Raw genomic sequence first — 26,151 nt, forward strand, 5'->3', positions numbered from 1 at the left:
TGCTCATAGCCTAACTACACCTATGCACCATTTACAACTTACAATTATTCCTATGCATCATGGACTTAGAAGAAGTAGTTAGTAAGAAATTAAACAGACAAAACAAAGAGAAATGAAGCCAAAATACATGCATAGTAAGACAGTGGCGTGTTGTAGTACTATTGGAGGAGCTTTATCATAGCATTCCACGGCTTTGAAAGAAAGAAGAAAAATATGCCTAACATGTCCTACGGCTACGGCCTTCACTGTATCTTTAGCTTAAACTTTTAAGCCATAAGACTCCTCAACTGGTAAGGTTCTAATTTAATAAGATTTAAACCGACCCAGACTTATCATTTGACGAACATAACATAACTGAAAAGCCTTCTGAAGGACGCGCGGTTCTTTATGATATTTTATCTCACCAATTACATCTGCAGGTATTTGAATGTTTAAGGACACCTCGTCCAAACACAATATGATCTCACAAATTACATCTGTAAGTATTTAAATCTTTCCAATTAACCTAAACTTGAAAGCTCAATCACCACATGGCATAGCACTATAACGATTAAAATTCACCATACTAAACTACAGTTACTTGAAATTTATACCAATCAAGAATAAATAATGCCATAATAGCATATGCAAGTCATACTATTTTTTTTGTGTGTTTCCACTGGCAATATTGTAACATGCTTCCCGTAATACCGTAACAATTTGTCTCCTCATTGCCCCATTTTTTCGAACACATGGTATGTGACAAAACCATGACATTGTGGTAGCTAATTCTCCCTAACCCAATCTACCAAGGCAGCTAATTCTCCTACTTGTAGCCCTTTGGTTAAGTTGGTTCAACCATATTAAGTGTACAAAAATTTGCACAAGTACAAACCCATACAAGGAGATATTACCAGCACATACTAACTGATCAATAATCTACAGGTAATGGCTATCAACAAGGTTATGGGTGTATGGATGGGGGTTCCAGTGGAAGAGGCCGTGGTCTGGTTAGGGCACCAAATGGCTATTATTTTCAGCATCCACTCATACACTGTAGCCTTCTTTCACAAACAAATTCGTACCCTAATCAATGAGAGAGAAAGGAGGGAGAGACCGACATGCGGTAAGATTGCAATCGCGAAAGAGAGCGGACGACGTAGTGTGGCCAATGTTTTGGACGGCATCTGTTGAATTACCGGCCGGCGAGATCCCAAAAGGGGACACGAGAGATCGCAGAGGGGAGGAGACCAGAGATCGTAGATGAGATAGGTAGAAGAAGCCGTCTTTTGGGTTAGCCGTATACAAGCCCTAGTCTAAAGCATTAGAGCCATCTGAGATAGCGTTGCTTGCGTGGACATTGTTTCACGCAAGCTACTCGTATAACGCTACTTGAAGTAGCTCTACTTTGGTAGCGTCACTTGAAGTGTGGCTCTACCGAGTAGTTTTAAAAATAGTTTGAAAATCAGAGTATTCCAGCCAATTGTTTTAAAAAATAGATTCGTTCGATAAAAAACTCAGACATGTGTATGGATTTGGTGGTAACATTAGTTTTATCTTGGAGGCAAGAGACATGTGGCTATTGAGGTGTCAAGTTTTGGTGCATGAAATAGTGTGACGTGTTGTGAGCTATTTATGCATGATTTGCTTTATAGGCTGGCATTGTTAGACATAAATTACCTATTCTAAAAACAAAAATGCTACACACACAACATCTCCCACACAACAACTCACACAACTGCTGATATCATGTTGATGTCAGCTCAAAACGACGTTGTTTTGATAAATAAAAAGAAAAAAAAACCCACGCACATAACAAACGCTTTCCCTTCTCCTTCCCTATTCTCGTTCAAAATACAGATTACAGTCCGGAGAAGCGAGAGAGGGGCTCCACCACCACCACCACCGGCGATGATGCTTCCCACCTCCACCGGTGACCACGCTTTCCACCTCCACCACTAGAACCCAACCCCAGCGCTCCCCACCGCCGGCGACAGCCGGCTTCTGGATAGTTCAACATTGTTACCCCTGCCCTACTTGAAGCTCGCTCTCTCTCTCTCTCTCTGTCTCTCTCTCCCTGAACTGATTGCTGAGTTGCTGGGAAAAAAAAACCCTAAATTGAGTTTCTTGACATTGTAGACAAAATGAAAAATTATAGTTTGCTTAGAGCTTGGGAAAGCTCCCTGTTGCACACTATTTTCGTTTTTGTGTTGGTGTGGTTTCTGGTTTTTATTATTTTAAATGGAGAAATCCTCAATCCTTGATCCATTCCATTGGATGGCAAAAGCTGTAAGATGAATAGGGCCAAGCGGTGCCATGATGTCAAATGAAAAGGTCCTCAATTTCTTTGAATTTGAAGTTGAGCATTATGTTGAGAATGTTTTAAAGATTTATTACATACAAGGCCTTACTGTGTTTTCTATTGGGTTATTTTTGGGGCGATTTTGGCTCTGATCTCAAGTTCATGCTTATTAGGAGTTTTCTTGATAAACAAAATTTCTGACTGAGTGTTTTACCTTCTCTTCTTCCACCCAGTTTCCACTGCAGGCATGGGAAGGCTTATCTCTTCAGTAAGGTGTAAGTTATTCTTGATTTTGGTCAATCATGAATATATCTAATCACAAAACTCATCGTAACACAACTTCGTATGGACGTCTTACAAGAGGTTTTGATAGAAAAACGGGTTATAGTCGGTGGAAAGGAAAAGGATTGACAATGGTAGTTCCTTGCTTTCTTAAATGCATGGTGGATATAGAAATTTGACTCCATTACTTGCTTAATTTTATTTTATAGCATCCGGTTAAATTTACGGGGAATGAGTATGAGCGCTCCTTCATCTGTTTTATTTGCTGTTAAGTTACTCTATAAAAAATAAATTATAAAAAAACTTAGCAGTCCCCTGGAAATGTTGAGGAATTTTATTCTCTTGCTCCAGTAAGAGGTGATTCCTTTGCTCACATTATATGCTTCCTACCAAAGATGAGATTTTCAGGGTCTTAGAGCATGTACATCAGGATCTGTAAAAGTACAATTTTAGCTACTTTGACTAGGAAGGGCACAAAATTTCTCTACACCAGACTCGGTAAAAAGCAATGTAAAATACCTCTGAGAAAAAACCTCGCTACCTATACCAAGGAACTATTCATCGATTTCCAATTTTTTATTCTTTTTTCTCTCTCTCCAACGAAGAAACGAAGAAAGGCTGGTTCTCTTGCCCGAACGATCGACTTTGATCTTGAAATCAATTGACTGCAATGGAGGTCCGGTGATCTGGGTTTCTCTCTCTACTGTTTGCTGGCGTCGATCCGGGTCCAGTGAAGAAACGAAGAAAGGCAGGGTCTGGCAATTTGGGTTCTCTCCAATGAAAAAATGAAGAAAAACTGGGTTTCTTTCTCCAACTATCTGATTCTTTAGCGCTGCCAGGTTCGATTCGTTGCTGTAATTAGACTCTGTTGACATATAAAAGCTTCAGCCCTCAACCAAATTCCATTTTCCTCTGGTTTTTCTTTTTTCCTCTGCATATAGAAATATTCATGCAGTATATGTATAGTCTATTTAACGGTGAAAAAACATAAGAACAGTAGTTGTAGAGTTCTCAATTTGATGGACGACGACTGCGCGTGAGTTTCGGTCAATGGCGGTATGGCCCAATGGGATTGCAAATGGGTGTTGCTTAAAACCTGTACATTATACATCCATATATATTTGTATTTTTTGGGTAGTATTTTTTATTATTATTTAATAGAGATAGAGTGGAAGATAGAGAGGATTGGTGTGGGGTTGATAGAGATTTGAGTAGGTAAAATGAAAAAAGTGAATTATTGGGTAGGTAAAATACCTATTGATTGGTGTACATGCTCTTAAAGCGGTTGTATGTCACTTCATCCTTCATAATTTGTATGTTCAACTGCGAGTAGAACAAGAGAATAGAATATGACTAGGGAACCGCGCTGCTGAAAATTCCATAAACAAAATGAAGAATTGAGTATTGAGTGCTTTTGATTGGTATGATTGATGTTGTGCATCGTTCCAGTGCTGTGACATTTTGATGTTCTTATATTTCTAATCTTCCAGAGTGAATGTCACTGTTGGGGAGATAGAAGAAAGGATGATGATGACGGGAATGCATGCTGTTTGTGTTATTATGGCTATTTGTAATGTTATTCTTTTCAGGAAAAGTATGGTGCGGCCAATGGAGAGAGCCATATCAAGAAAAGTATCAACACATCCCAGTCCTTGGTTGATCCGAAACAAGTATCAACACATCCCAGTCTTGCAGTCAATGACTATATGGGATCACTTGATGGGGGAGCATATCAAAAAAAGAAATCATCTCATCATGCAACTGTAAAGGATAGCTCAACTCTTGCGAAAGTTAGCTATGGGACCAATAGCTTTGCCAAAATTAGTGGAGACTCGAAAAGGCAGTGAAAGAGATTGAAGCTATTCAAGTCAATCAAAGGCCAAGGAAAATGATCAAATTTGTTGTAGTTTGGAATATCAATATGTACTAAGCTTTGTAATATCAAGTTGTATTATTGCAAAACGTAACTTCGTATGTAATTGATAATTGTGATGAGAACAGCCTGGCGTGGGTTTTAAATTTATTGTATTATGGTTTTCATTGTGAAATGATAATTTGGCAATAGATTTTGGTTATGAATGTGGCTAGTGAATAGTGATTTAGAATGAGAAATGCCCGGGGTGAGCTCGTGCGAAATCTCATGTTGTTTCTATTGTTGTTATTGCTATACTGATTGAGACGCGAGACGTTGGGCTAGGACCAAAAAACAGGGGAGACCATGCCAAATTTTTTCAAGAACCAAATACAGTAGCATGATAATGTCGAATAGAATCTCATGTTCAATAATATCATGATCTCAACATGTCAATTTGACATTCTAACATGTCTATGTCCATTTTCATTAATAAAAAAGAATAACCCATCGTCATTAAATAAGTCAACAAGAAATAGAAATCTCCAAACCATCAACCTCATGAAAGGTCATTACAAGGACACCAAAGGGGACACAAGACACAAAAGGGGGTACAGGACATAGGACACGATATAAAACAATACAAGCAAATGAACTACTCTTCAACATTATCCGGTGCATTCATCATTTGCGTATAACTTTGTTGTCCCCCGCATCCTTGCCATTGAGTTTCAAGCATACTTGGTTGTGGTCCTCCCTAATATTGACCTTGAGCTTCCAAAATACCTGATTGTCCTCCTCCCCAACCTTGACTACCCGCAATAGTTGATTGACCCATCCAAACTTGACCATTTAATAAGCTTTGTGAACTTGGAAAAAAAGGCATAAATTGGTTCAAGCATGTTCCGGTGGGGCACAGAGTTGGGGAAAATAGAAAGATGCTTCTGCTTTGTGCCATATTTGGTTGCATAGGATGGGGCATTATGTTTGGCCACATTGAGTTTCCCATGTAGCTTGGGTGGCCCTGGCCATTAAAACAAAGGAATTTTGAATAATAATTACATGACACATGAAATTATGCAATTAAAAATAAAATTTCTTACATTTACAATACTCTTTTGTGTCCCAATATGGTGGCTAACCGCAATCTCCTCAACCTTCTGAAATTAGCAAATAATATAACTATTACATTCATCGAACAAATCTATATGTCCATATTAACTAGCAAGGAACAAATCGTAAAAAACTTATACCTTGGATTTTTCGTTGGACAATGGCTTTTTAGATGTTTGTCTTTTCTTCTTAACAGGCTTAACATCTTTTTCCACAGCACCGATCTTTCTTTTGCATGGTAGTCTCCCTTTTCGTCGAAGACCTTTCGGGTCAAGTATGTTTATGCTCTGTTTAGAAGGTATAACCCCATCTCCAAGTGAAAAAGAAATATTATGAGTACCTATGCATCACCAAGTGAAACCACATTACTTTCACAAACAACCGAATCTTCCATCAACTCTCGTTTTAGCTTGTGTACCCGTTTCATCACCATACCATACTTCTCTTGAGATTCTTCCACTAAATCAGCAACTTCATTAAAGATATTGCACGTGTTGTGATGCCGACATGCTTCAATTGACGTTGACGACTTATCATAACAAATTTGACCTTTTGTGTGGACCATTTTCACATTTTTACACCATCTTCTCAACACATACTTGTCAGACACTCTTTCAATTCCCTTTTGATGCCACACAAATAGTTGATGTTTACACACCATTCCTCTATACTCGAACAATCTACAATTACAATGTGTTTCATTGGTTTCAGTATTGAAATCAACAGTAAATGACACTTGAATCCTCTTTTTCTCTTCTCCTTCCCCATATGTAACCCACTCATTTATCTCATGTTCAGACACAATACCATCAACTTTTGCCGGCTTATCACAGAAATAGTGAATTTTATCGAAAAATTGTTTCTAGAACTCCTTGACCTTTGCATGCGTATAAACACTTTGAAATTGCTTCTCCAACTCATCTTCAGTCGTTAACGGGATGAAAGTGTTCCAAATTTTCACATCTGCTTGATTTTCACTTTCCACCTTATTCCCCAATGCATTTTCATATTGTCCTACAAATTGTTTCAAGGTCGTCTTTGAATGAATGTAGCCATCAAAATATGCATTTATATTCTTGCTTCTTTGTGTGGATGACATCCCCGCCCAAAACACATCGTTCAAATAAGCAGGCACCCACTGTTTCCTCTCCAAATATAACCCCTCTAACCATGTGTTACTTTGAAGCTTATACTTCTTGATGAACACGTCCCAAGCATCCTCAAATTGTTTTATGGTAAGTGAAGTATAAACTGCCCTGCACATACACTAACTAATATTCTTATAGGCGTTGCATCCATTCAACTTTTCTAGGATTTTTTTTCATAATATGCCATATGCACCACCGATGTCTGGTGTTAGGGAATATATCTTCTATAGCATTCTTCATGGCCATACATTGGTCGATAATAATTGCTTTCGGAGCACAACCCCACATGCTTGTCTTCCAAGTCTGAAATAACCTCGAAAATGACTCCGTGTCTTCGTGAGAGATAAGCCCACATCCCAATAAAACAGACTGGCCATGATGATTCACGCCTACAAACGGAGCAAAAGGCATGTCATGTCTGTTTACCAAGTAACTTGTGTCAAAGGTCACAATATCACCGAACTCCTGACAAGCTGTCATACTCCTTGCATCAGCCCAGAATACATTCCTTAGTCGACCTTCATCATCCAAATCCATTGCAAAAAAGAAGTTAGAATTGTCGGCTTTCATCTTCATGAAATAATTGTGCATCGCCTGAGCATCTCCTTCCATAAGTAGTGAACGTCGTACTTTATCCACATGATTTCGGCAATTTTTCTGGATATATGGAAGCTTACCAGGTCCCCCAGCCTCAATCTGAAGTGAGGTATAAATCTGGTTCAGATTGATCCTAGCTTTATCATTCAATTCAAGTCTTCTTTTTATGAGTTCATCGAGTACCCTATTGTTCCTCAAATACCTTGCCTTTCTCGGGCTCTAGTCATGATTGTGATCTAAAGAAACCCGGTTTAACCTCCACTTTCCATTCGGGTGCAACACAACGGTAACATGAGCTTGACAATCAATTTTTTATTGTGGCCGTGGTTTGGCCGGGTTGCTTGTTGTCACCCTTGCCTTTCCAGCATGACTGCATGCTATAGTTACATCCTTCAACTTTCCATCTTTTCCCTTTCTTGATGATCTTTTTGCCACAGCAAACCCTTTTTCTTTAGTATATCTTGAGTAATACGAATAAGCTTCCTCCGATGTGTCAAATGTCATTCCCTCTTTCGGTTCTTCAACTCCATCTTCACAATTTTCTGTTGCCTCCTTCCCAACTCTACTAGTATCTATTTCATCACAATCTTCACTCCATACCTCTTCTTCTTCTACACACTCTTTGTTTGGAGGCATCACCAACGCAACAGAATCCGACGACATCATCTATTGGTAAATAAAATGAGACAATTATACAGAGATATAATCAACTGACAATGCAATGAATAAAGTGAACAATAATATAAAATACAAGAAGCTAGAACCATTTGACATGCATGCAACTTGTTATCAACACTTAGTATTTGAAAGGGAAAAAAAAACAAGAATGTGGATGAGAACAAGAACAGCTACCCATTAGTATTTACAACCAAAGCATCCAGCAAATCACATTTAAAGAGAGTTAACTTTTATAAGAAAATCACATTCAGCAACCATAGCATCCAACAACCACCCACCTTTTTTTTTCTTCTCTTTTTTTACTACCCTCAAACATCATGATCGCAGTTACTACTAAAGAAAGTTAACTTCTATAAATCAAAGTGACAACATGTTATATGTGGGCATGCAAACAAGTACGTCCAAAAGCCAACACTTCTCTGTACGCGTCCCAATCAGTCTCATGTTCCTGCCAAATTAGTCTCTAATCCTCATATACAAGCATAATCGAGGGCAAAATTTACTCATGAAAGTTGATTCCATCAGAAGGTATGGAGGGATCAGTAATGTCAAACAAAATCTTTCTGCAAACTTCTAATTGAAATCTAAGGATATAAATTTGTGCCTAAAAGTTATTACGGGTGAACAAAATAGGAGTATCAGTTGCTAAAATATTTGAATTTATTCGAACCCTATCAATGAAAGTAATCTGACCATACGAAACTACTCCATTGAGAGAGAGGAAATGGTGTAATGGATGTAAGTTACATCAGATTTGTGCTAATTGGAATGTATATAGCTAGTGTTACAAGCCTATGGCAATCCAAATAAACAATTTTCTTCATAAAAGTAGAGATTCTGAAGGGCAATTGAGACAATGGGATTGGGGAACGAATAGTAAAGAATTTGTTCCCAATGAGACCTAACCCAAAAGCACGAGAGATAGAGAGACCTTCGTGGTGGGGGTAAGTTCTCCGAAATCAGTGGTGGCAGTCGCCGGAGGTGAGGGAGCTCTGGGGTTAGGTTGTGGTGGTCGCCGGTGGTGGTGGGAAGAGTATCCGTATGGGGTCGAAATTGGTGGTGGTGGCAGTCACCTCTCTCTCTCTCTTCTCTGAAATTTTTGAGCGTCAGAGTGGAGGAAGGGAAAGGAAAGGGGAAACGCGACCTGGGACTTGGGTTTTCTTTTTTTTATAATAATCAAAACGACGTCTGATGTCAGCTGACGTCATGATGATGTCAGCACGTTGTGTGAATGGTTGTGTGTCCGTACGTTGTGTGTCTAGCATTTTTGTTCTAAAAAAGGCTCCTTGACGTAGATTCCCTAGAGGAGTGATTCAAGACTTGTAGTTCTTTATTTCTTTTTGCTTATTTGAGAAAGGGAAATCAGGTACTGTTAATGTCAGAATCCATTTGCAGTCCTACATTGGTGGAAAATATGGAAATGATTTTAGTATATAGGTGATTCCGATCATCTACTGTATAACTTGAGGTTAACATTTTGAGCCATGTTGTTAGGCGAATGGTTAGCAGGTCAGTTGGGGCGGATCGTTACAATTGGTATCAGAGTACAATCTTGGTCTACATGGTGCGGGCCACCTCTAGAATCTAGTACAAACACACTAATTGTGTTGTACAGAGTTAAGTGTCACACCATGGCCACCAAGGGAAGGTTGTTGGGCCAATGCAACGAGGACATTGCAGCCAAGGTGGAGAGATTGTGAGAACCTACTTGTGCAATCCCACATCGGTGGGAAATATGGAAATGGTTTAGTATATAAGACCCGTTCGTTTTGGAATTTTGGATTTGTAGGTAAAGAGTGTGGAGACAAATAAAGTAATGATTAGAAATAAGGGTAATGATTAAAGAGAGATAGAGAGAAAAATGAGAGTAATTATTGGAGAGAAATAAGATAATGATTCAAATCCAAAATCCAAAACCCTTAAACACACAGGGTCTAAGTTGTTCCAACCAGCTATCGTATAACTTTAGGTTAACCTTTTGAGCCATATGGTTAGACATATGGTTAGCAGGTCAGTTGAGGCGGGTCGTTACAGTTAAAATACTAAGTTCAACCTATATAGAGTTTTGATGAACCTAGTGGTCAAATTACATCAGTTTGGGATAGAAATTATGGATGGTGCTTACGGCAATAGGAACCACACAATTAGCAATCACAATTTGAGGTACTGGAAATATACAATATGCATCCCTTTCTCTAGAGTATTTCCTTCATATCTCAATTTCATATTCTGTAATTGATATCTTGCCACATTTGAATTATGTGTAATTTATTGGAATCAAGAACCGTTGTCATTATTTATTGACTAAAGCAAGGTTCTAAAAGATGCTAGGTGCTCCCAAGTTGGTCGGGTACCGCCTAGCACCTAGGCGGAGGACTAGTCGGCCGCTTAATCGCCTAATCCCTTTGGCGTTGGATCCTCGCCTAGCGCCTAGGTGGGGACATTTAGAACACTGGACGAAAGAGATTGCCACTAAATGCTGCATAAGATATCTTGGCTTAATGCCATGGAATGAATTGGTACATGAACAAGTGAACTCGGCCAATAGTCCTCCAAGATATACCTTTTTGGTTGAAGGGGTGAGGTCCAGTCACTATTGTGTACCAGAGAAGCTAGATTTAATCCAGCTTGAGATAATCTCGCTTTGTCGTTGATTGAGCTAATTCCTTTGCTTTGAGCTATTATTCGTCGTATTGAATACTTCCCACGTAATTTATGTGGCAGGTTCAGGAAGGAGTTAGCGGAGACCATGTTGGAGCATTATTGAGGATTTATTTTTGTTAGAGATATTTGAGGAAATAACTATTGTTGTAGCAATTGAGGATTTTAGGCCGCATGATATAGATTTTATCTTGAGGACTTGTAATTACTGGAGATGTATTTATTTTGAGGCAAAGCAAAAATTCGGGTCGTCAGACAAATTGTCTTATATAGCATGTGAAAAGCAATTTTTGCACCTTTGTAGTCTTCCACAAGCTACAAAAGAACATTGTGTCCATTGTAATTAGGATTTGAGGATGTCATAGAGATTTTTTTGAATTTTTTGGAGGCTACTTTACGACAATAGGTAATTTGTTATACAATAAGGAGTAACTTATAATTTTTTAATCTTGAGTTGGGGAGCCCAAACCAAGGGATATCATGTTGCACCCTAAAGAGAGAGATTTTCTCCAGCAGAGGGAGTGGCTAGTGTGGTTCGAGAGGAAGTTGGGTCTGCTCTCTGGCATTTATCTTAGTGGCTGGCACTGGCATCTTTAGTTGTTGGAGTAAGGCCAGGATGAGCATTAGTCCAAGCAACGGCGGCTCGCCGACCACCTCTATTGGAACCATGGCCCCGTGAGAAGGTTGAGGAGACTACTGAGGTTGATCGGCTGACTCATCTTTTGCTCGGGTGGAGGCGAAGGAGAATATCCTCTAAACAGTGACTGGGAGGTAGAGGCTTCCTCGATTGTAAAAAAGCTTACCCAACCCGGAAGTGCAGATGGTTGTGTTGATAGCAGGATTGTTGGCCTTAAGGCCGAGCAAATAAAGGTGCTTCAACAAAGATTTAAAGCATGCAAGGCACACGTAAGAGTATGATAATGTTCGGCATGAGAAGCTTTGTCTCAACATTTAATGAGTATAAATGACAAGCAAAGCTGAGGAGCAATTATAGAGAGGTTTTCCTGAACAAGTACAAATTAATAACCGTGCATGTGACATGTGAGTTCACACTGAGTAAATTGGACCATACTATTGAACGAGTAGGTGGTCGGTGGTAAGCGCATATGGCACGAGAGGCCGGTAACGGATTTGGTTTATTCAACATGCATGACGGCCAAACAAGAAGGAGAGTCCTAACCTGTACTGCGTTGAGTGATAAGGCAGTGGAAATATTCTAGAAGGTTTCAATATAGCTACGCTACGTGATAGAGCAAAATCTAGCGAACAAAGGATCTGGTAGAGTTTCCTAACGAAGATAGGATACTCGGCTTATTATGGAAAGAGATCTCATTGCTTTCCTACTGAAAATTAGGGTTTTCTTCTAGTTTGAGATACTAACTTAGGCATCAGAGAGCCTTTGCCGTCGAGAGGCAAAGGTGCACTCACCCTTGTCTATTTTGCAGTTAGGGTTTTAGCGAGTAGTCATGTGAGGTTGATCAACAAAGAAGTTGTTCTAGCACTAGAGGATTTATTCCCCTTACAGGTTGGTTACTCTCTGACGTGTAAGTAAAATTAGTACAACTCTCTCCCTTATCCTCATTGATCATATTGTGCAAAATAATCCACGTCTTCATGACTTTCCGAAGCATTTTTTGACCCCAAAACTGTGTCAATCCTTTTATGGTTTGCAAATTGAGCTTGCAAAACCCCAAATGCCCACTCCACATCCTTTCTTGTTGACTCTTGCATCATCGAAAAAGTGCAGTTTTTTGGCTCCTTGGGGAGATGAAATAATTTGAACCAATGTTTCCCATGGAGGACATATGTCATCCGCTAGATATTATCTCATATTATAGGCATGTCCATTGATAGAGTAATTAGCAAAAGGAGCTCGCCCTTGGACAAGTTCATCAAAAAGAGGAGAACGATCTAAGACATTGAAACCTTTGTGTGATCCCGGCATTCCAAAAAGGGCATGCCAAATCCACAAGTCATAAGAAGCAACGACTTTAAAAATCATTGTAGGTTTTTTTAACATGAACGCAATAGGCACCTGTCCATGCTGTCAGAAATTCTTCCACTCCAATGCATGCAGTCCAAACTTCCTAACATTCCGGAAAATCCGCGAGCCTCCCCAATAGCAAGCAATTTACTAACATCATCTATTGGTGGAGATCTTAAATATACATCGCCAAAGTTTTCGATAATCGATTTACAAAAATGGTTGAAGCATTCAATTGTAGTGCTTTCTCCTGAACGCAAGTATTCATCAGTTGCATCAGTCGGCATTCCATAGGCGAGCATTCTCATTGAGGATGTCATTTTTTGAAGGGAGGATAGTCCACGTGCCTCGCATGCATCTAGCTTTTGAACAAAGTAGGGATTGTGTTCTTCAATAGCATTTAGAATCCTCCTAAATAGGTCGCATCTCATTTGAAAGCGTCTGCGAAATACCGATGGCGAGAAAATAGGATATTCGGCAAAATAATCCGCAACTTGCTGATCATGACCCGCTATTCTTTCACGTTGGTAGTATTTCTGTCCCAGAACAAAGCCACCCCATTGCTTGCGTTTTCTTGTATCTTGTCTCACCATTTCTAGCATTAAGCCATGATTTGCCTCATAGAGACCCACAAGTGTAGCTATGGCTATTTCTTCATCACTATCACTAGACGAGGATGATGAAGAAAGTGTAGAATATTTAGAAGGCTCCATTGTCTAATTGATGTGAGAAAGGAAGTGATCTCTCCAACATAAATTTGGTAAGATTTTGTCTAGGATAAGACAAAATTGAGCGAGAGTTTCGTCTGTAAAAGGGGAAAAATATGAGGGAAATAAAATAAAATAGGAGATGTTGTTGGTAAACAACGGAGGAAAACAAATATAGAGGAAAATACTTTTGAAAGTATAAAAATACAAAATGTATTTGAGTAAGAGATTATTTTGTCATTGGAATAAGCCGGACCATAATGAATTTTGACCTAAATTTAAGGGGAAATTATACTTTGCCCCCTTAAACTATCACCCGGCCACACTTTGCCCCCTTCAACTACTCAATCGAACACTTAACCCCCTTTAACTATGATTTCGCTGCCACCCCTTTAACTCTGTTAACGTTTTGAGCTAAATTACGTAAATACCCTTAGACAATACAGGTAGATATACATACACGATACTCCTACAGATTTCCCCAACGCACAATACGATTTCCCCAACCCTAAAAGCTAATATTTCGGTCCATACCAATTTTTTTATTTATAAAATTCAGTTTTTGTTAAAAAATTAAGTATTCCAAATTTCAATCCGTTTGAACCGGTGGAAAGATTTTCGTTTTCTGATCATTTTATTCTAAATGGTCATAATTAAATTTTGACTCTAGGGCTCTCGTTGATTAACCCTAAGAGATATTTGATTTTACGACTTTCTTAGGGTTAATCAACGAGAGCCTTAGAGTCAAAATTTAATTATGATCATTTAGGATAAAATGATCAAAAAACTAAAATCTTTTCACCGGTTCAAACGGATTGAAATTTGGAACACTTAATTTTTTAACCATATTTTTTAATATATAAACTGTCTAAAAAGGAAAAAAAAATTAAGTGTTCCAAATTTCAATCTGTTTGAACCGGTGGAAAGATTTTAGTTTTCTGATCATTTTATCCTAGATGATCATAGTTAAATTTTGACTTTAGGGCTCTCATTGATTAGCCCTAAGAGATATTTGTTTCTACGACTTTCTTAGGGTTAATCAACGAGAGCCCTAGAATCAAAATTTAATTATGACCATTTAGGATAAAATGATCAGAAAACTAAAATATTTCCACCGGTTCAAATGGATTGAAATTTGGAACACTTAATTTTTAACCATATTTTTTAATATATAAACTGTCTAAAGAGGTTAAAAAATTAAGTGTTCCAAATTTCAATCCGTTTGAATCGGTGGAAAGATTTTAGTTTTCTGATCATTTTATCCTAAATGGTCATAATTAAATTTTGACTATAGGGCTCTCGTTGATTAACCCTAAGAAAGTCGTAGAATCAAATATCTCCTAGGGCTAATCAATGAGAGCCCTATAGTCAAAATTTAATTATGACCATTTAGGATAAAATGATTAGAAAACTAAAAAATTTTCACTTGTTCAAACGGATTGAAATTTGGAACACTTAATTTTTTAACCAAAAATCGAATTTTATAAAAAAAAAATGGTATGGACCGGAATTGTATTCCGCTAAGGGAAGAAGAAAATGAACTAGTCAATGGAGGGGGAGAGAGAGAGAGAGAGAGAGAGAGAGAGAGAGAGAGAGATGGGTTTGTGTAAAGTCTGAAAATTTTCATTTCTGAGATGGTTGTGTATGCTAGAAAGAGAAGGAGAGGGTAATTTTGTCCTTGGGTTTCAAAAAAATTGGCCTGGAAAATTTTTCCATCCAAAACCCTAACTGACAACAAACGGAAGGGTTAGGGTGGCAGCGAAATAATAGTTAAAGGGGGTTAAGTGTTCGATTGAGTAGTTGGAGGGGGCAAAGTGTGGCCGGGTGATAGTTTAAGGGGGCAAAGTATAATTTCCCCTAAATTTAAATAAAAATTTTGATAAGGCGGAAGGTGCTTCTGTAACGCCGTTTTTCACTGCCGAAAGGGGCTGTAAAAAGTGGTAGAATCAGAGATGGGGATGGGGCTCTCAAACAAACGAAACAGCTGGTGTCATCACACACAACACATTGGTTTCTCCGTCTTTCTTGGAGAGAAAACAAGTGTTTCTTCGATCCGACCAACACCACCTGCATCCACCCACCTCCGAAAAAACCTGTATACATTAATTCTGTATGTTGTGTATATATCATTTTTGGTGACTATAATGACACAAGTATTTTCTCTGCTCCTCTTCATTCCTCAATTCCACAACACCACGCTCTCCCAACTAGGAGCTAGATCTCTCTAATGGCGCCTCAAGGACTCCTTGGATCTTCTATCTCTTTATCACCTCTCCCCAACAAATATTCACTTCCCAGAACCTCACCTGCAATCTCTACGGTAATCTCTCTTTCTCCCTCTGTGTGTGTGTAAATTTTCCAATTCTGTCGTATATATTGATTTTCTGTTCTATTTTTTTGGTTTCCAGTTGAAATTAGTGGAAATTGAGAAGACCCATTTCAAGTAAGTTATTGGTTATTGAAAAATTGCTACCTTTCTTTTCATTGTTGGGCCTTTTTTCCGTTAAAGGTTGAAATTAGAGGATATTGAGCAGAGTTATTTTAGGTAATGTTAATGGGTATCTGAAAAGTTGTCTCTCCCTCCCTCTCGTTAATGTGTCCTTTTCTGGTTCTAGGAATTAGTTGATTCTCATACATCCCCATTATTTTCTTATTTTTGTTCAATTGTGTGTTTCTGAATTTTAATCTTGAGTTTGACTCGAGGTCTTGGTTATATACAATGTTTAAGACACTGCTTAAGTGGTTCTTGATTCAGGAGTAATTTTATTATTAACATGTTGAATCATTTGTCTTAGTTTAGCTAATCTTGTCATATTGAAATTCAAGTCAATCTAAATCCTTTGTGGTCAAAATCGAAAATTTCACCAAAATAATGAAGCAAGTTTAAGGGCCGGAAGCCCACCTGGGTAACCCCCAGTGTTTCAAGGTTGATTATTAACATGTTGAATCCTTTGTCTTAGTTTAGCTAATCTTGTCATACGAAATTCAAGTCAATCTAAATCCTTTGTGGTCAAAATCTAAAATTTCATCCAAATAATGAAGTTTGTTTTAAGGCCGGAAATCCACTGGGGTAACCCAGTGTTTCAAGGTTGACACTACGACTAACCGTATATCTACAAGTGTTCGATTGTTCTTTAATTTGGTGCCAAAAAATTTAAAAATGATGATCGAAAATGCTAAATTTTTTGGTCCAAAAATTGCACGTTTTTTCATTAGGGACTATCATTTTGGGATGGAGGGAGTACAATATATGGCTGGAGAAGTGCAGAGGCAATGAATGGTTCACTTTCCACTATAGTTCAAACCTTTCCACGATACATCAACTTGGACACAAGGCTGTCAGTGCTCTTTTTATTATTATTATAATCGGTTAAGAAACTTTCTTGACCTGATCCGCCTGTGTTCGGTCCATCCAGTACGATGGTTGTGAACCGTGTAAACAAGTTTCAAGTAGCTTCCAAGATAGCATCAACAGAATTGAAAAAAATGATGCTGAATTTCGAAGTTGGAATAAATCCCCCGCTCTTCGGGGAAGACCTCAGTGTCGCCGGCGTTAATTCTGACACTATATTCATTTGCTTGAGCACACCTGGTTCCAACTTCTTATTTACTTGTCCTGATTTGTCCACGGCGGAGTTGTTTGCTTGTATTAATGCAGTTGTGAGATGGATCCTCTTCTTGCCATAATAATTGGTTCCTACACTAGTGGGGGAGCCTATTGTACTCTATCTTCTATTCTGTGTTACTCTTGCATATCAAACTTCTAATTTTACTGTTTTATGATGTATTTATAGGACTGTCATTCTTTTTAAGCTAACAGTCTACCATGCAACCATCAGGATTGACCCGAAGAGATAAGAATGTCTTTGATTTATTCTAAATCATCTGCGCTATCTAGTTGGCTGATGATTTGTAGTAATACATGTTTTCTACCCTCTTCTAAATGTGTACCTTTATCTATTCCATTCACAGAGGCACCCCTGGGTTGCGGCTGAAGGCCTCGATGGAGTCCTCATGGCTTACTGAGGAACTCGCAAATAACAAACAGAATATTACATCAGGAACTCAAAGTGGGTCTGATTTGTTCAATGAAATGAAAAACAGGTTTCTAAGTTTCAAGCAACACAAATTCCTGTAAGCAAAGTATTATTTTGGCCTAATGGTGTTCAGCTTTTATATGGAATTTGGTTGTGCTGATATGAGCCATTCCTTAAAACAGGGAAGAATCGGAACACTTCCAAAATCTTGCCAAGGGTCAAGCACCAAAGGTAATAAGTACTTTCTCTTTTGGATCATTAACCTTGTCTAACCCTTGTTATTTGTTGGAACCAACTTCGATTGCAGTGTCAATTTACCTCAATATTGTGCTAAAGTTGTTGAGATTTGTTCACTGACCGTGGCAAGAACAGTTCATGGTGATTGCTTGTGGAGATTCTAGGGTTTGTCCGTCCAACATCCTAGGGTTTCAACCAGGAGAAGCCTTTGTAATACGGAATGTGGCAAATCTAGTTCCCCCATTTGAGGTATTGTATACATTGCACTTGCTTTCGCTAAGCTTTACCATTACTGCTAGTAGTTCATCATTTCAGGATGCATAGATGTGCACAATGAACATTTATAAATGATACTCTATTTCAGCACACATGGTGTTTATTTGTTTGCTATTTTATCAATTGCAGAATGGGCCGACAGAAACAAATGCTGCCCTTGAGTTTGCCGTCAATTCTGTACTTGTAAGTAACTCCTGTTGTTCCATTAAAAAAAAAGAAAAAAGAAAAAGAAGCAATACCTACTGACATGGTTTTCTAGACTGAAAACATGTCCATCTAGTCACCATTGGTTGCGTGACCCGTACATCGCCTGGGACTCTATTTTATCATCTGTATTTTTCTATTAGGATTCAGATGCCAACCATTATTCCGTGGAACTAATTTTTTGGACCTCGCGTGTTAGTTTGGATAAAAGCCCAAGGTTTAATTGTAGGAGATTTTAAGCAAATTGAAAACAAATATTCTTTTCTCAGATGACTAGAGTTTCTCTAATCAACTTCTTGATGTAATTGTATTGAGCAAATTGGTCACCATTTGCTGACAAACTTGATCAGCAAATAACAATTCTTACTAAGTGTGAGCTTATTGCAGGTTGAAAATATACTAGTCATTGGCCACAGTTGCTGCGGAGGTATACGTGCCCTTATGAGTAGGCAAGATGAAGTAAATCCAAGGTTTGCCAACCTCGCCTCCCCCCCCCCCCCCCCCCCCCCCCCCCCCCTCTCTCTCTCTCATATTCACCCGTACACATACACATGCTCATGCGCGCACGCGCACTCTCTCTCTAAAACACACAAGCATGAATGCAGGTAAGTTTCCAACTCAAAAGCTTCCCTCTTGTTTATTAAGTGACCAAGCATTCGATACCCGAGCATAGCAGGATAATAGTCTCTAACAGTAGGCATATATTCAGTTCGAGTGAAAGAGAAGTGCTATTTGGATTTCTCATTGATCTCGTCTATTGTTTCCAGTAGCTTCATTGGAAGTTGGGTAGTGGTTGGGAAGAATGCAAGGTCAAGCACGATGGCTGCCGCTTCCAACCTAGACTTTGATCATCAGTGCAGACACTGCGAGAAGGTGATCTGTTTTATTACATTAATAAATTGTTCTTACCGATTATTATTTCAATGCAATAACCTGAAAAAAAAAAAACAAGTTTGGTTTTTGTGTTTTATTTGATATGGGAATGGCTATCCTGCCATCTTATGTCAATATAGTGAATACCCATTTTCTTCAGTCTTTTCTGGCACCTAATGCTAATGGTGGCTGTTAAGTTACCAATTGTCCGAAAAGTTTAAATTGTTGGAAAATGGGGCCAACAATGAATATCAAGCTCTTTAACACCATCCCGCGTGTAATCTTGTCTTGCACGTGGAGATGTAAATATTAGTATATGGAGCAAAATAGAATACCAAGGAAAGAAGCATAATGCAAATGAGGAAAATGCAAACGGAGAGAGTTGAACCTAGTACCTCTCCCAACTTGAGCTCTATACCATATTATTTTGCCAATTGTTCCAAAAGCTTAAGATGTTGGGAAATGGGTCAATAATGCACATCAAGCAAGGTTTTAACTAATGGTATTGGGATACGTACCTGTAACAGTCGTGGTGTAATGGCATCAGGAGTATTGAATAACACGAATCGATTGTCGCGGTCGTGAATTTTACACAAAAAAAACTGTCAAAACCACCCATAATGGTCGTCTGTGAATCCACAACGGAGTGATATGGAACGAGAATTGGCTGATATGCATCCATTTCCCTCCCACCGGTATATGGGGGTGTAATGGTATCGAAAGGCCAATAAACCATTGCGCGTCAGCTGTTATGTTAACGGCTGATTTTAAATCCTTGACTTCAAGCTCTTCACCAGTGGCAAGGGAAGTCCCTGCTCATTTGGAAAGCTTTGGGTCACTGCTTGGTGCAATCAAAAAATGGTATTAAGTAAGTTGTTGAAGGTTAGATCTGTATCTAGTAGTCCACCTTCACCTTTCCACATCTGAGGGGCTGGGTATTGGCATTAACATTTGATATAATGCTGGGCTGCTATTTCCTTTTAGATACAACTAATTCGTTTGATTTTACAGAAGACTATTTTGACATGTGTACACTCTTCCGGTTGGATGCTCAATTATTTTGAAAGATTATAAAATAGGTGGTTTTGGGGGGCCTTTGGTGCAATTAAATGCTTATTAAACCCTTATTCAGAGGGTTCAGTTATAATGAATTGTGAAATTAAACCAATAGATTGATTATAAGTAGAAGAGATGTGTAACATCAGATCAGGGTACAACTACAACTGTTAAGTTGAACAATTACTAACCACTCCTAAAACATAGTTATGTTTGAATCCATCTTATGAAACTCTCAAACTCAATATGAAATCCCTTTGGAAACGATCAGATATAACTTCAAGCTATTGCGACTGAATAATAATGTAATGTCTCTTCATTTGAAAGTTATGTCTATCCAAACTGATTCTTAAGGATGGAGGAATCATTATACTATACTGAATTTATAAATTGTTGAGCCATCATGCTAAATATTTAAGCCATTTATATCTTTCTTTCTCAGGAATCAGTCAACCGTTCATTGATGAACTTGCTCACTTACCCATGGATAGAAGAAAAGGTGGAGAACGGAGTGCTTTCCATTCATGGGGGCTACTATAATTTTGTCGATTGCACTTTTGAGAAATGGACACTTGATTACGAGGAAAGTGTTTCAAGGAAGGGAAGTGACATGTACTGTTTAAAAAACCGAGAATTTTGGGCTTGATTATGTTCTTTTTATGCCCTGATGATTAGTATATGTTTCCTGGATCATAGCATATGTATGTGCTAATAAGCGTGGAGCCGTGGAAACCTATCTAGATGAACCTTATCCTTTATGATATGCCCCATATCATAAAGGATAAGGCATTATCTTTCATCTAGATATGGGGGAAAATTCTACCACTTGTGTTTGTATTTTCATTTCTAATTTCCTTGTATTGTGGTTCGAGTGAAATGCTTTTTATTGTATCCTGGGCAGTTTCTCTGAACTCAATGATCAAGCTCTTATTGTGTTATGCTCTTTCTATACCCTGAGACACCATGTTTTCTTCTCTTTGTATTATAGTGAATGGGTAGTAGTGCAGTGCTCGGAACTGCGAGGACTGGAATGTTTTATTTAGGGTTGTTTGCATTAAAGATGAAACATCTGGTGGAAGTCTGGAAGGTACTGTGCCTGGTTGTGCTTTGTGTCTACACTTCCGATGGTTGATGTGCCAGGCCCTCCTGTGCCTTCCCAGATGCAGGATGATCAACTTTCCTTGTCTAGATGTGTGTCTGCTTCCCGAATGCCTGAACCTCATCAACTCAGCTTTGAGGACTCCTCGTCTGGTTAGGGAAGTTCTTCAGGACACTGCTGATGGACCTCAAAATTTGCGGTCTAAGAGGATTATGGCTTTGTAGCGATATCAACCAGAGGTATGCGGCCCTACAACCGTTAAGCATCCCGGCAATCGAAAAAGGAGAAAGATAGACTGTGTCAAAGCTGGTGATCAGAGTGTTAAGGCTGCACAACACCCCACCTGGAGGAAGCGTAAACGAGAAATGGTCATTGAGGATAGCTGTGGTGACCCTCATACTTACCGAATCCCTGCTTTTAATTGACTCATCTTTGCCTCGTGTTCCTAACCCTTGTTTTGTAGGTTTAGTTGGTCGTGTCTTCGGCATTGAGGGATGCTTGGGTTTCTTTTGGTTTTGTGAGGGTGTTTTGGTAGATCTTGTTTGTTTGTTTAGTTTTATTGGGTCTTTGTTTTTATTGTCAGGTTGTTTTTAGCTTCGGTTTTTATGCGTATGGTCTTGTTTGAATGAACAAGTATGGATGCTCTTTCTTTTGATATAATGGGATGATTTTGTTTGTCGAAAAAAAAAATCACAGTACATTTTTTCTTGTTTTTCTTATTGGGAGTGGTCAGAACATATTTAGGCCTCGAGCTTGGCATTGTAATTGGCATGGAGTTGTTAGTAGTATATTGTTCCCATTTTGATGTAATGCAACATTATAGAATGATGAATATTCTAGAATGATGAATCTTATAGGGCGAACGTAATGCACGAGGCTCCCCATTGCGGGATCTGGAGAAGGGTCGATGTAACAAATGTAAAACAATTTCAGCTAGTATAGTTAATACAGTTAGCGTTCATAGCACAAGTTATAGTTAATGAAGTTTGACAAGTTTGTTAATGCAGTTAGTAGAACTACTCTTCCATCCATGGAGGTGAGGTTTTAGTTCCTGTGTCTATGACACGCTGTAACCACCAAGGTTATATTAATTCCTAATGTTTACTTTTTAAGTAGTCGGATTTTTTTTCCCCCCGCTACAAAACTAAGGTTATTTCAATTATTGGTTTTTTGAATTTTTCATGTTTGAGATGTCTCGGAACCCAAGTACCAAAAATACACACTTATGAGTTAAATCTAAAAAAGCATACTATTTTTAATCGAAGTTAAATCTAAAAATAGAGTAAAATTATTAACGAGTAGTTGCGAATTGGGTTGTTTGACGGGATATAAAACTTATGGTAATCTTATTTACTGAGGAGACCACATATGTGATAGGAGTATTTGGTTAAAGTTCATAAAAATTGGATTTACACATTAAATGTATAATTCCACAAAATTTGGAAGATATAGGCCCCGTTTGTTATCACTTATAAATTTGGATATTAGACATGATTATTTTGATTATACATTTACAAAACTTAAAATAAGTTGGAGATGTGCTTATTACAGTTTTTTATAATTTAAAATAAAAGTTCAGCATGTTAAATAAGTTGTAGATTAACTTATTATCAAAAAAGGGAATTGATTTTGCCACTCCCATTTTTGTTAATGCCACTCCCCCTTCTCTCACAAAACAAACCATCTAATAAAAACACAAAGGGAGTGACATTAACAAAAAGAGGAGTGGCAAAATCACTCCCCCCAAAAAATGTCTAAATCAACCTTAATCATAATATATAAATACTTTTGAATTAAGTGCTTTCCCATAAAATGTACTTCCACAACTTCAAATAAGCTTAAAAAGTTACACATTGAAACTTAAAATAATCTCAATTTTTTTGTTCAAATAAGCTAGAAAGCAAAATAAAGGAAATGATTTTGACACCTCCTTTTTACAATTCATATTTTTTTTTTGTCTTTATTCAAATAAGTTTACTATTTTGCCCCTATTTCAATGTATTTTTTTACATATTCAAAGATAATATTGTAATTTATTATGGATAAAAGACAAAAAAAAAGTTTGAATTGAAAAAGGGGAGTGCGAAAATCACTTCCCCTAAATAAAACGAGCATTCATAACTGTTCAAAAAAAAAAAACTATCAATTTTTTTAAGCAAGTTAAATAAAGTTGGTTCAATGCAAGTGTGAGATTATAACCTCGCCATTAAAAAACGGGGCGATGGTCACAAAAAAACACGGCCCGGTTCACTTTGAACCGTTCACCGCTCCAAGTCTCGGTTTCCTAAACCTGTCGGGTTGCGTAATCAAGACATGAACCGGGCTGCTTACTGCCTCTCTATAAATAGTCAGAGGGCTAGGGCTCAAAATTTGATCGGGAAGAGAAGACTCCGACTTACAGCGATTCCTTCCCAAACGGTCACTCTTTTCTCCACGTCGTCGCTCTCTCTCTCTCTCTCTCTCTCTCTCTCTCTCATGCGAAAAGTGTTAATTTTTTCATCTACTTTTGTCTTCGATTATTTGGTTCCCTATTGGTATACGCATGTTCTACTTGCAAGTGGGATTGATTTCAGTTGGTGCGTGTTGCAGACCTGTTGATTGATACGCATGGGTTACGAGTCGGACGACGCCTCTCAGGACGGTCGGGATGAAGGTGGGTTCAAATCGTTTTGGAGATTTTGGGAATGTTAGAAAATCATGCAAGACAACGTTTGCGCAAACTAGCTGTTGAATGCTTAATAAATCAAAATCGTTGGTTAGCATCAATTAGAAAACTAGGTTTTGCAAGTGCGAAGGTTCATAACCCCAATGGGGTTTGGCCCGAGTGGCAAAGTGCTTGCTCCCATGTAGTCTCAAGGTCGAATTAAACGTTCCAAACCTGGCGGCCACTGGAGGTTTGCCTGGTCATTAGCTTCGGGGGCCTGAAGTAGTCGAGGTGTGCACTGGCTAACTCGGACACTCGGTTTACAAAAAAAATTCGTACTTTTTTGGTGGACATGATGAAGTGTTTATCCACGAGCACCAGAATGACGAGGTTAGGTTGTTTATTGGGACATTGTATTTTTGTTCAATTTTAGGCCCATCACAGTAGTTTAGCTCCAATTCACACGAGATTTCTTAGGTTTGTTGGAAAATTAGTAGTTTTGTTGGAGGAGATGATGGAGTGTTTGCACACGACTCCATGACGGCAAATGCTAGCTGTTGAATGCTTAAAGCAATATGTAAAATGGTTGGTTAACATTCATTTAACTAATAGATTCGGACATCCTATTTTGGCTCATTTTCCTGACCCAATGTAGTAATTTAGCTCCTCTTCACATGGTATTTCAGTGGTAGGTGGGAATGTATATGATTTCTGTGGTTATGTTACATATAGTGATGGATTTAGGATTTCAACTTTGGGGGTGCGAAGTTATTGATTGAGGGGTTGAACCATTATAATTTTGTGATCATCTACAAATCTGTTTGTATAATGAGATTTTGTATAATTGGCGGTGCCAACAACCCCTGTACCTGTTGTGCATCCATCACGGGGAACATCTGAGATCTACTCAAACTGGAGAACTACTGCAAAGCGATGAGCTGCAAGTTAAGAATGGAGTCATATAAAAATGTGTTTTTCTATTTTGTGCTCGATTGCCAGACAAAATAGGTAGACTGTTGAGCTCATTTGCTAGACCAAATAGTGTGTTTCATGCTGTTTATTTTATGGGTTTCGCTAGCCAGTGTTGTATAGTTTCTTTATTTATTGCCATAAAAAGGTATTGCTATATTTGCTAGGATTTTCCTACAAAGACCATGTAACAAGACTAACGAACAGATACTAGTGCTTATGTTTATCATTTTTTCCTCTGAAAATTTTGGTTTCTTGATTTGTTAGATGATGAAGATGATTATGAAGAGGCTGGTGGGGGCAACCGACTTTTGGGATTCATGTTTGGGAATGTTGATGGCTCAGGAGATCTGGATGTTGATTACCTTGATGAGGTAAGATTCTTTTCTAGACGTTATAATAAGTTGCTTACTATGCATATTCTTGTTCGTTATTACTTTATAAATAGAACCGGCCTTCATAAATATACAGAGGTGCACCATTATGCTTTTGTATTAAGTTTATGATTTGAAATGGATTTTGTTGTCATGACTCTCCTGTCGAAAACAAGCAACTTTTGTTTTGCTTGCTTCTTCCCACTTCACCACCCCCCACCCCACCCCCACCTGGTAACTGTAATGGAGCATATGATATTTGAGCTCTGCTTAGAAGTTGAGTTGACCAGCTATTGAGTTCTTAATCTTTCCTGTTGAACTGGTTCTAGGACATTTTTGTTGTTCATTAGTGTATCAACGGGATTGGTGAAAATTGGCTTTGTGTGTGTGTGTGTCCTCGTAAGTCACCTTTTTTGCAAGTAATTTTTTGCTGTTAACTGCTTAGGAAATCAAAGCATGATTGCAAAAGAAAGTTCATGATGCTGGAAGTAACGAATTGAGGTTGAGACCTGATAGGTTATAAAATTTGATCTAATGGGGAAAGGTTTCCATTTATAGGTCAACAGCCAATAAATTAGCAAACTTAGTGCTGCTGTACTTATCTACTGTTGAATTGTACAAAATTGTTACCTTTATACATGGATTGCACCGGAATTTTGAATAAAGTTTTGCATATAATCACGACGTTTACATATGAAGATCTAGTTTCACCTTGCAAGTGATTTTCCACCATTCTAGTTTCATACTGAAGTAATATATATGTGCAAGTATAAAACAATCTCCATTATCCCATGTTCTGAGATAGGCAGCTTCAAGGCCATTTTATGTCATGCGATAGACTTCATATCCTTCTAATAATGCATCAGTGGAAGAAAGCAAGGAAGGATTCGACATCTAAAACTTGGTGTTTATTTTTAAGAAAATAGGTTGAATTGCTTTCTTGCTCGAGGTCTCAAATCTTAGAGAGCGTGCATGCAGCTTGTCGTTTTACATATTGTTCATATGCCATACTTCTGATCCTTTCTAAGGACGCGTCTCTTCCAAAGCTTAATACTTGCTCCTGGAATATGCTTGTATGC

The 26,151-nt window shown here is 38.3% G+C and overlaps 3 protein-coding genes across 8 annotated transcripts in view; 2 read left to right on the forward strand and 1 right to left on the reverse strand.

Annotated features, from left to right (window-relative positions):
- Positions 1 to 6,390: 6,390 nt before the first annotated feature.
- On the reverse strand, positions 6,391 to 7,936 carry LOC131327601 (protein FAR-RED IMPAIRED RESPONSE 1-like). The gene is made up of 3 exons (XM_058360750.1): positions 7,631 to 7,936; positions 6,873 to 7,372; positions 6,391 to 6,784 (listed from the first exon to the last, which is right to left on the reverse strand). Exons 1-3 carry the CDS (start codon positions 7,934 to 7,936, stop codon positions 6,391 to 6,393), a joined length of 1,200 nt encoding a protein of 399 aa, XP_058216733.1.
- Positions 7,937 to 15,267: 7,331 nt separating this feature from the next.
- LOC131326623 (beta carbonic anhydrase 5, chloroplastic) lies at positions 15,268 to 20,924 on the forward strand. Of its 2 annotated transcripts, none has more exons than XM_058359472.1 (9): positions 15,268 to 15,623; positions 15,712 to 15,746; positions 17,276 to 17,437; positions 17,523 to 17,571; positions 17,713 to 17,826; positions 17,983 to 18,036; positions 18,445 to 18,527; positions 18,825 to 18,930; positions 20,429 to 20,924. In XM_058359472.1, the coding sequence occupies exons 1-9, from the start codon at positions 15,531 to 15,533 to the stop codon at positions 20,630 to 20,632; spliced, it is 900 nt and encodes a 299-aa protein (XP_058215455.1). In that variant the 5' UTR covers positions 15,268 to 15,530; the 3' UTR covers positions 20,633 to 20,924. The 2 variants fall into 2 exon arrangements, with proteins under 2 accessions (XP_058215455.1, XP_058215456.1); XM_058359473.1 differs by having other exon boundaries at positions 18,828 to 18,930.
- A 2,496-nt stretch (positions 20,925 to 23,420) lies between these two features.
- Positions 23,421 to 26,151, forward strand: part of LOC131327284 (transcription initiation factor TFIID subunit 1) — a 28,124-nt gene continuing 25,393 nt past the window's right edge. For 2 of the 5 annotated variants that reach the window (XM_058360365.1, XM_058360368.1), the window contains exons 1-3: positions 23,421 to 23,503; positions 23,675 to 23,738; positions 24,966 to 25,072. In XM_058360365.1, the coding sequence (XP_058216348.1) occupies positions 23,693 to 23,738; positions 24,966 to 25,072 (153 nt within the window). In that variant the 5' untranslated portion in view covers positions 23,421 to 23,503; positions 23,675 to 23,692. Of the gene's footprint in view, positions 23,524 to 23,674; positions 23,739 to 24,965; positions 25,073 to 26,151 lie in introns of those variants that run through there. The other 3 variants (XM_058360366.1, XM_058360367.1, XM_058360369.1) reach the window with 3 other exon arrangements.

Source organism: Rhododendron vialii, chromosome 5a, assembly GCF_030253575.1.
Source record: "Rhododendron vialii isolate Sample 1 chromosome 5a, ASM3025357v1".
NCBI classification, from domain to species: domain Eukaryota; kingdom Viridiplantae; phylum Streptophyta; class Magnoliopsida; order Ericales; family Ericaceae; genus Rhododendron; species Rhododendron vialii.

Excerpts from the sequence above, each read along its gene's own strand:
- LOC131326623 (XM_058359472.1), top strand. The coding sequence starts at position 15,531 with ATGGCGCCTCAAGGACTCCTTGGATCTTCTATCTCTTTATCACCTCTC. Across the intron at positions 17,572-17,712 it reads CCAAGGGTCAAGCACCAAAG|TTCATGGTGATTGCTTGTGG; the intron begins GTAATAAGTACT and ends TGGCAAGAACAG. Across the intron at positions 18,037-18,444 it reads TTGCCGTCAATTCTGTACTT|GTTGAAAATATACTAGTCAT; the intron begins GTAAGTAACTCC and ends AGCTTATTGCAG.
- LOC131327601 (XM_058360750.1), bottom strand. The coding sequence starts at position 7,936 with ATGTCGTCGGATTCTGTTGCGTTGGTGATGCCTCCAAACAAAGAGTGT. Across the intron at positions 7,373-7,630 it reads CATGCAGTCATGCTGGAAAG|ATTGAGGCTGGGGGACCTGG; the intron begins GCAAGGGTGACA and ends ACCTCACTTCAG. Across the intron at positions 6,785-6,872 it reads TTCCCTAACACCAGACATCG|GGCAGTTTATACTTCACTTA; the intron begins GTGGTGCATATG and ends GTGTATGTGCAG.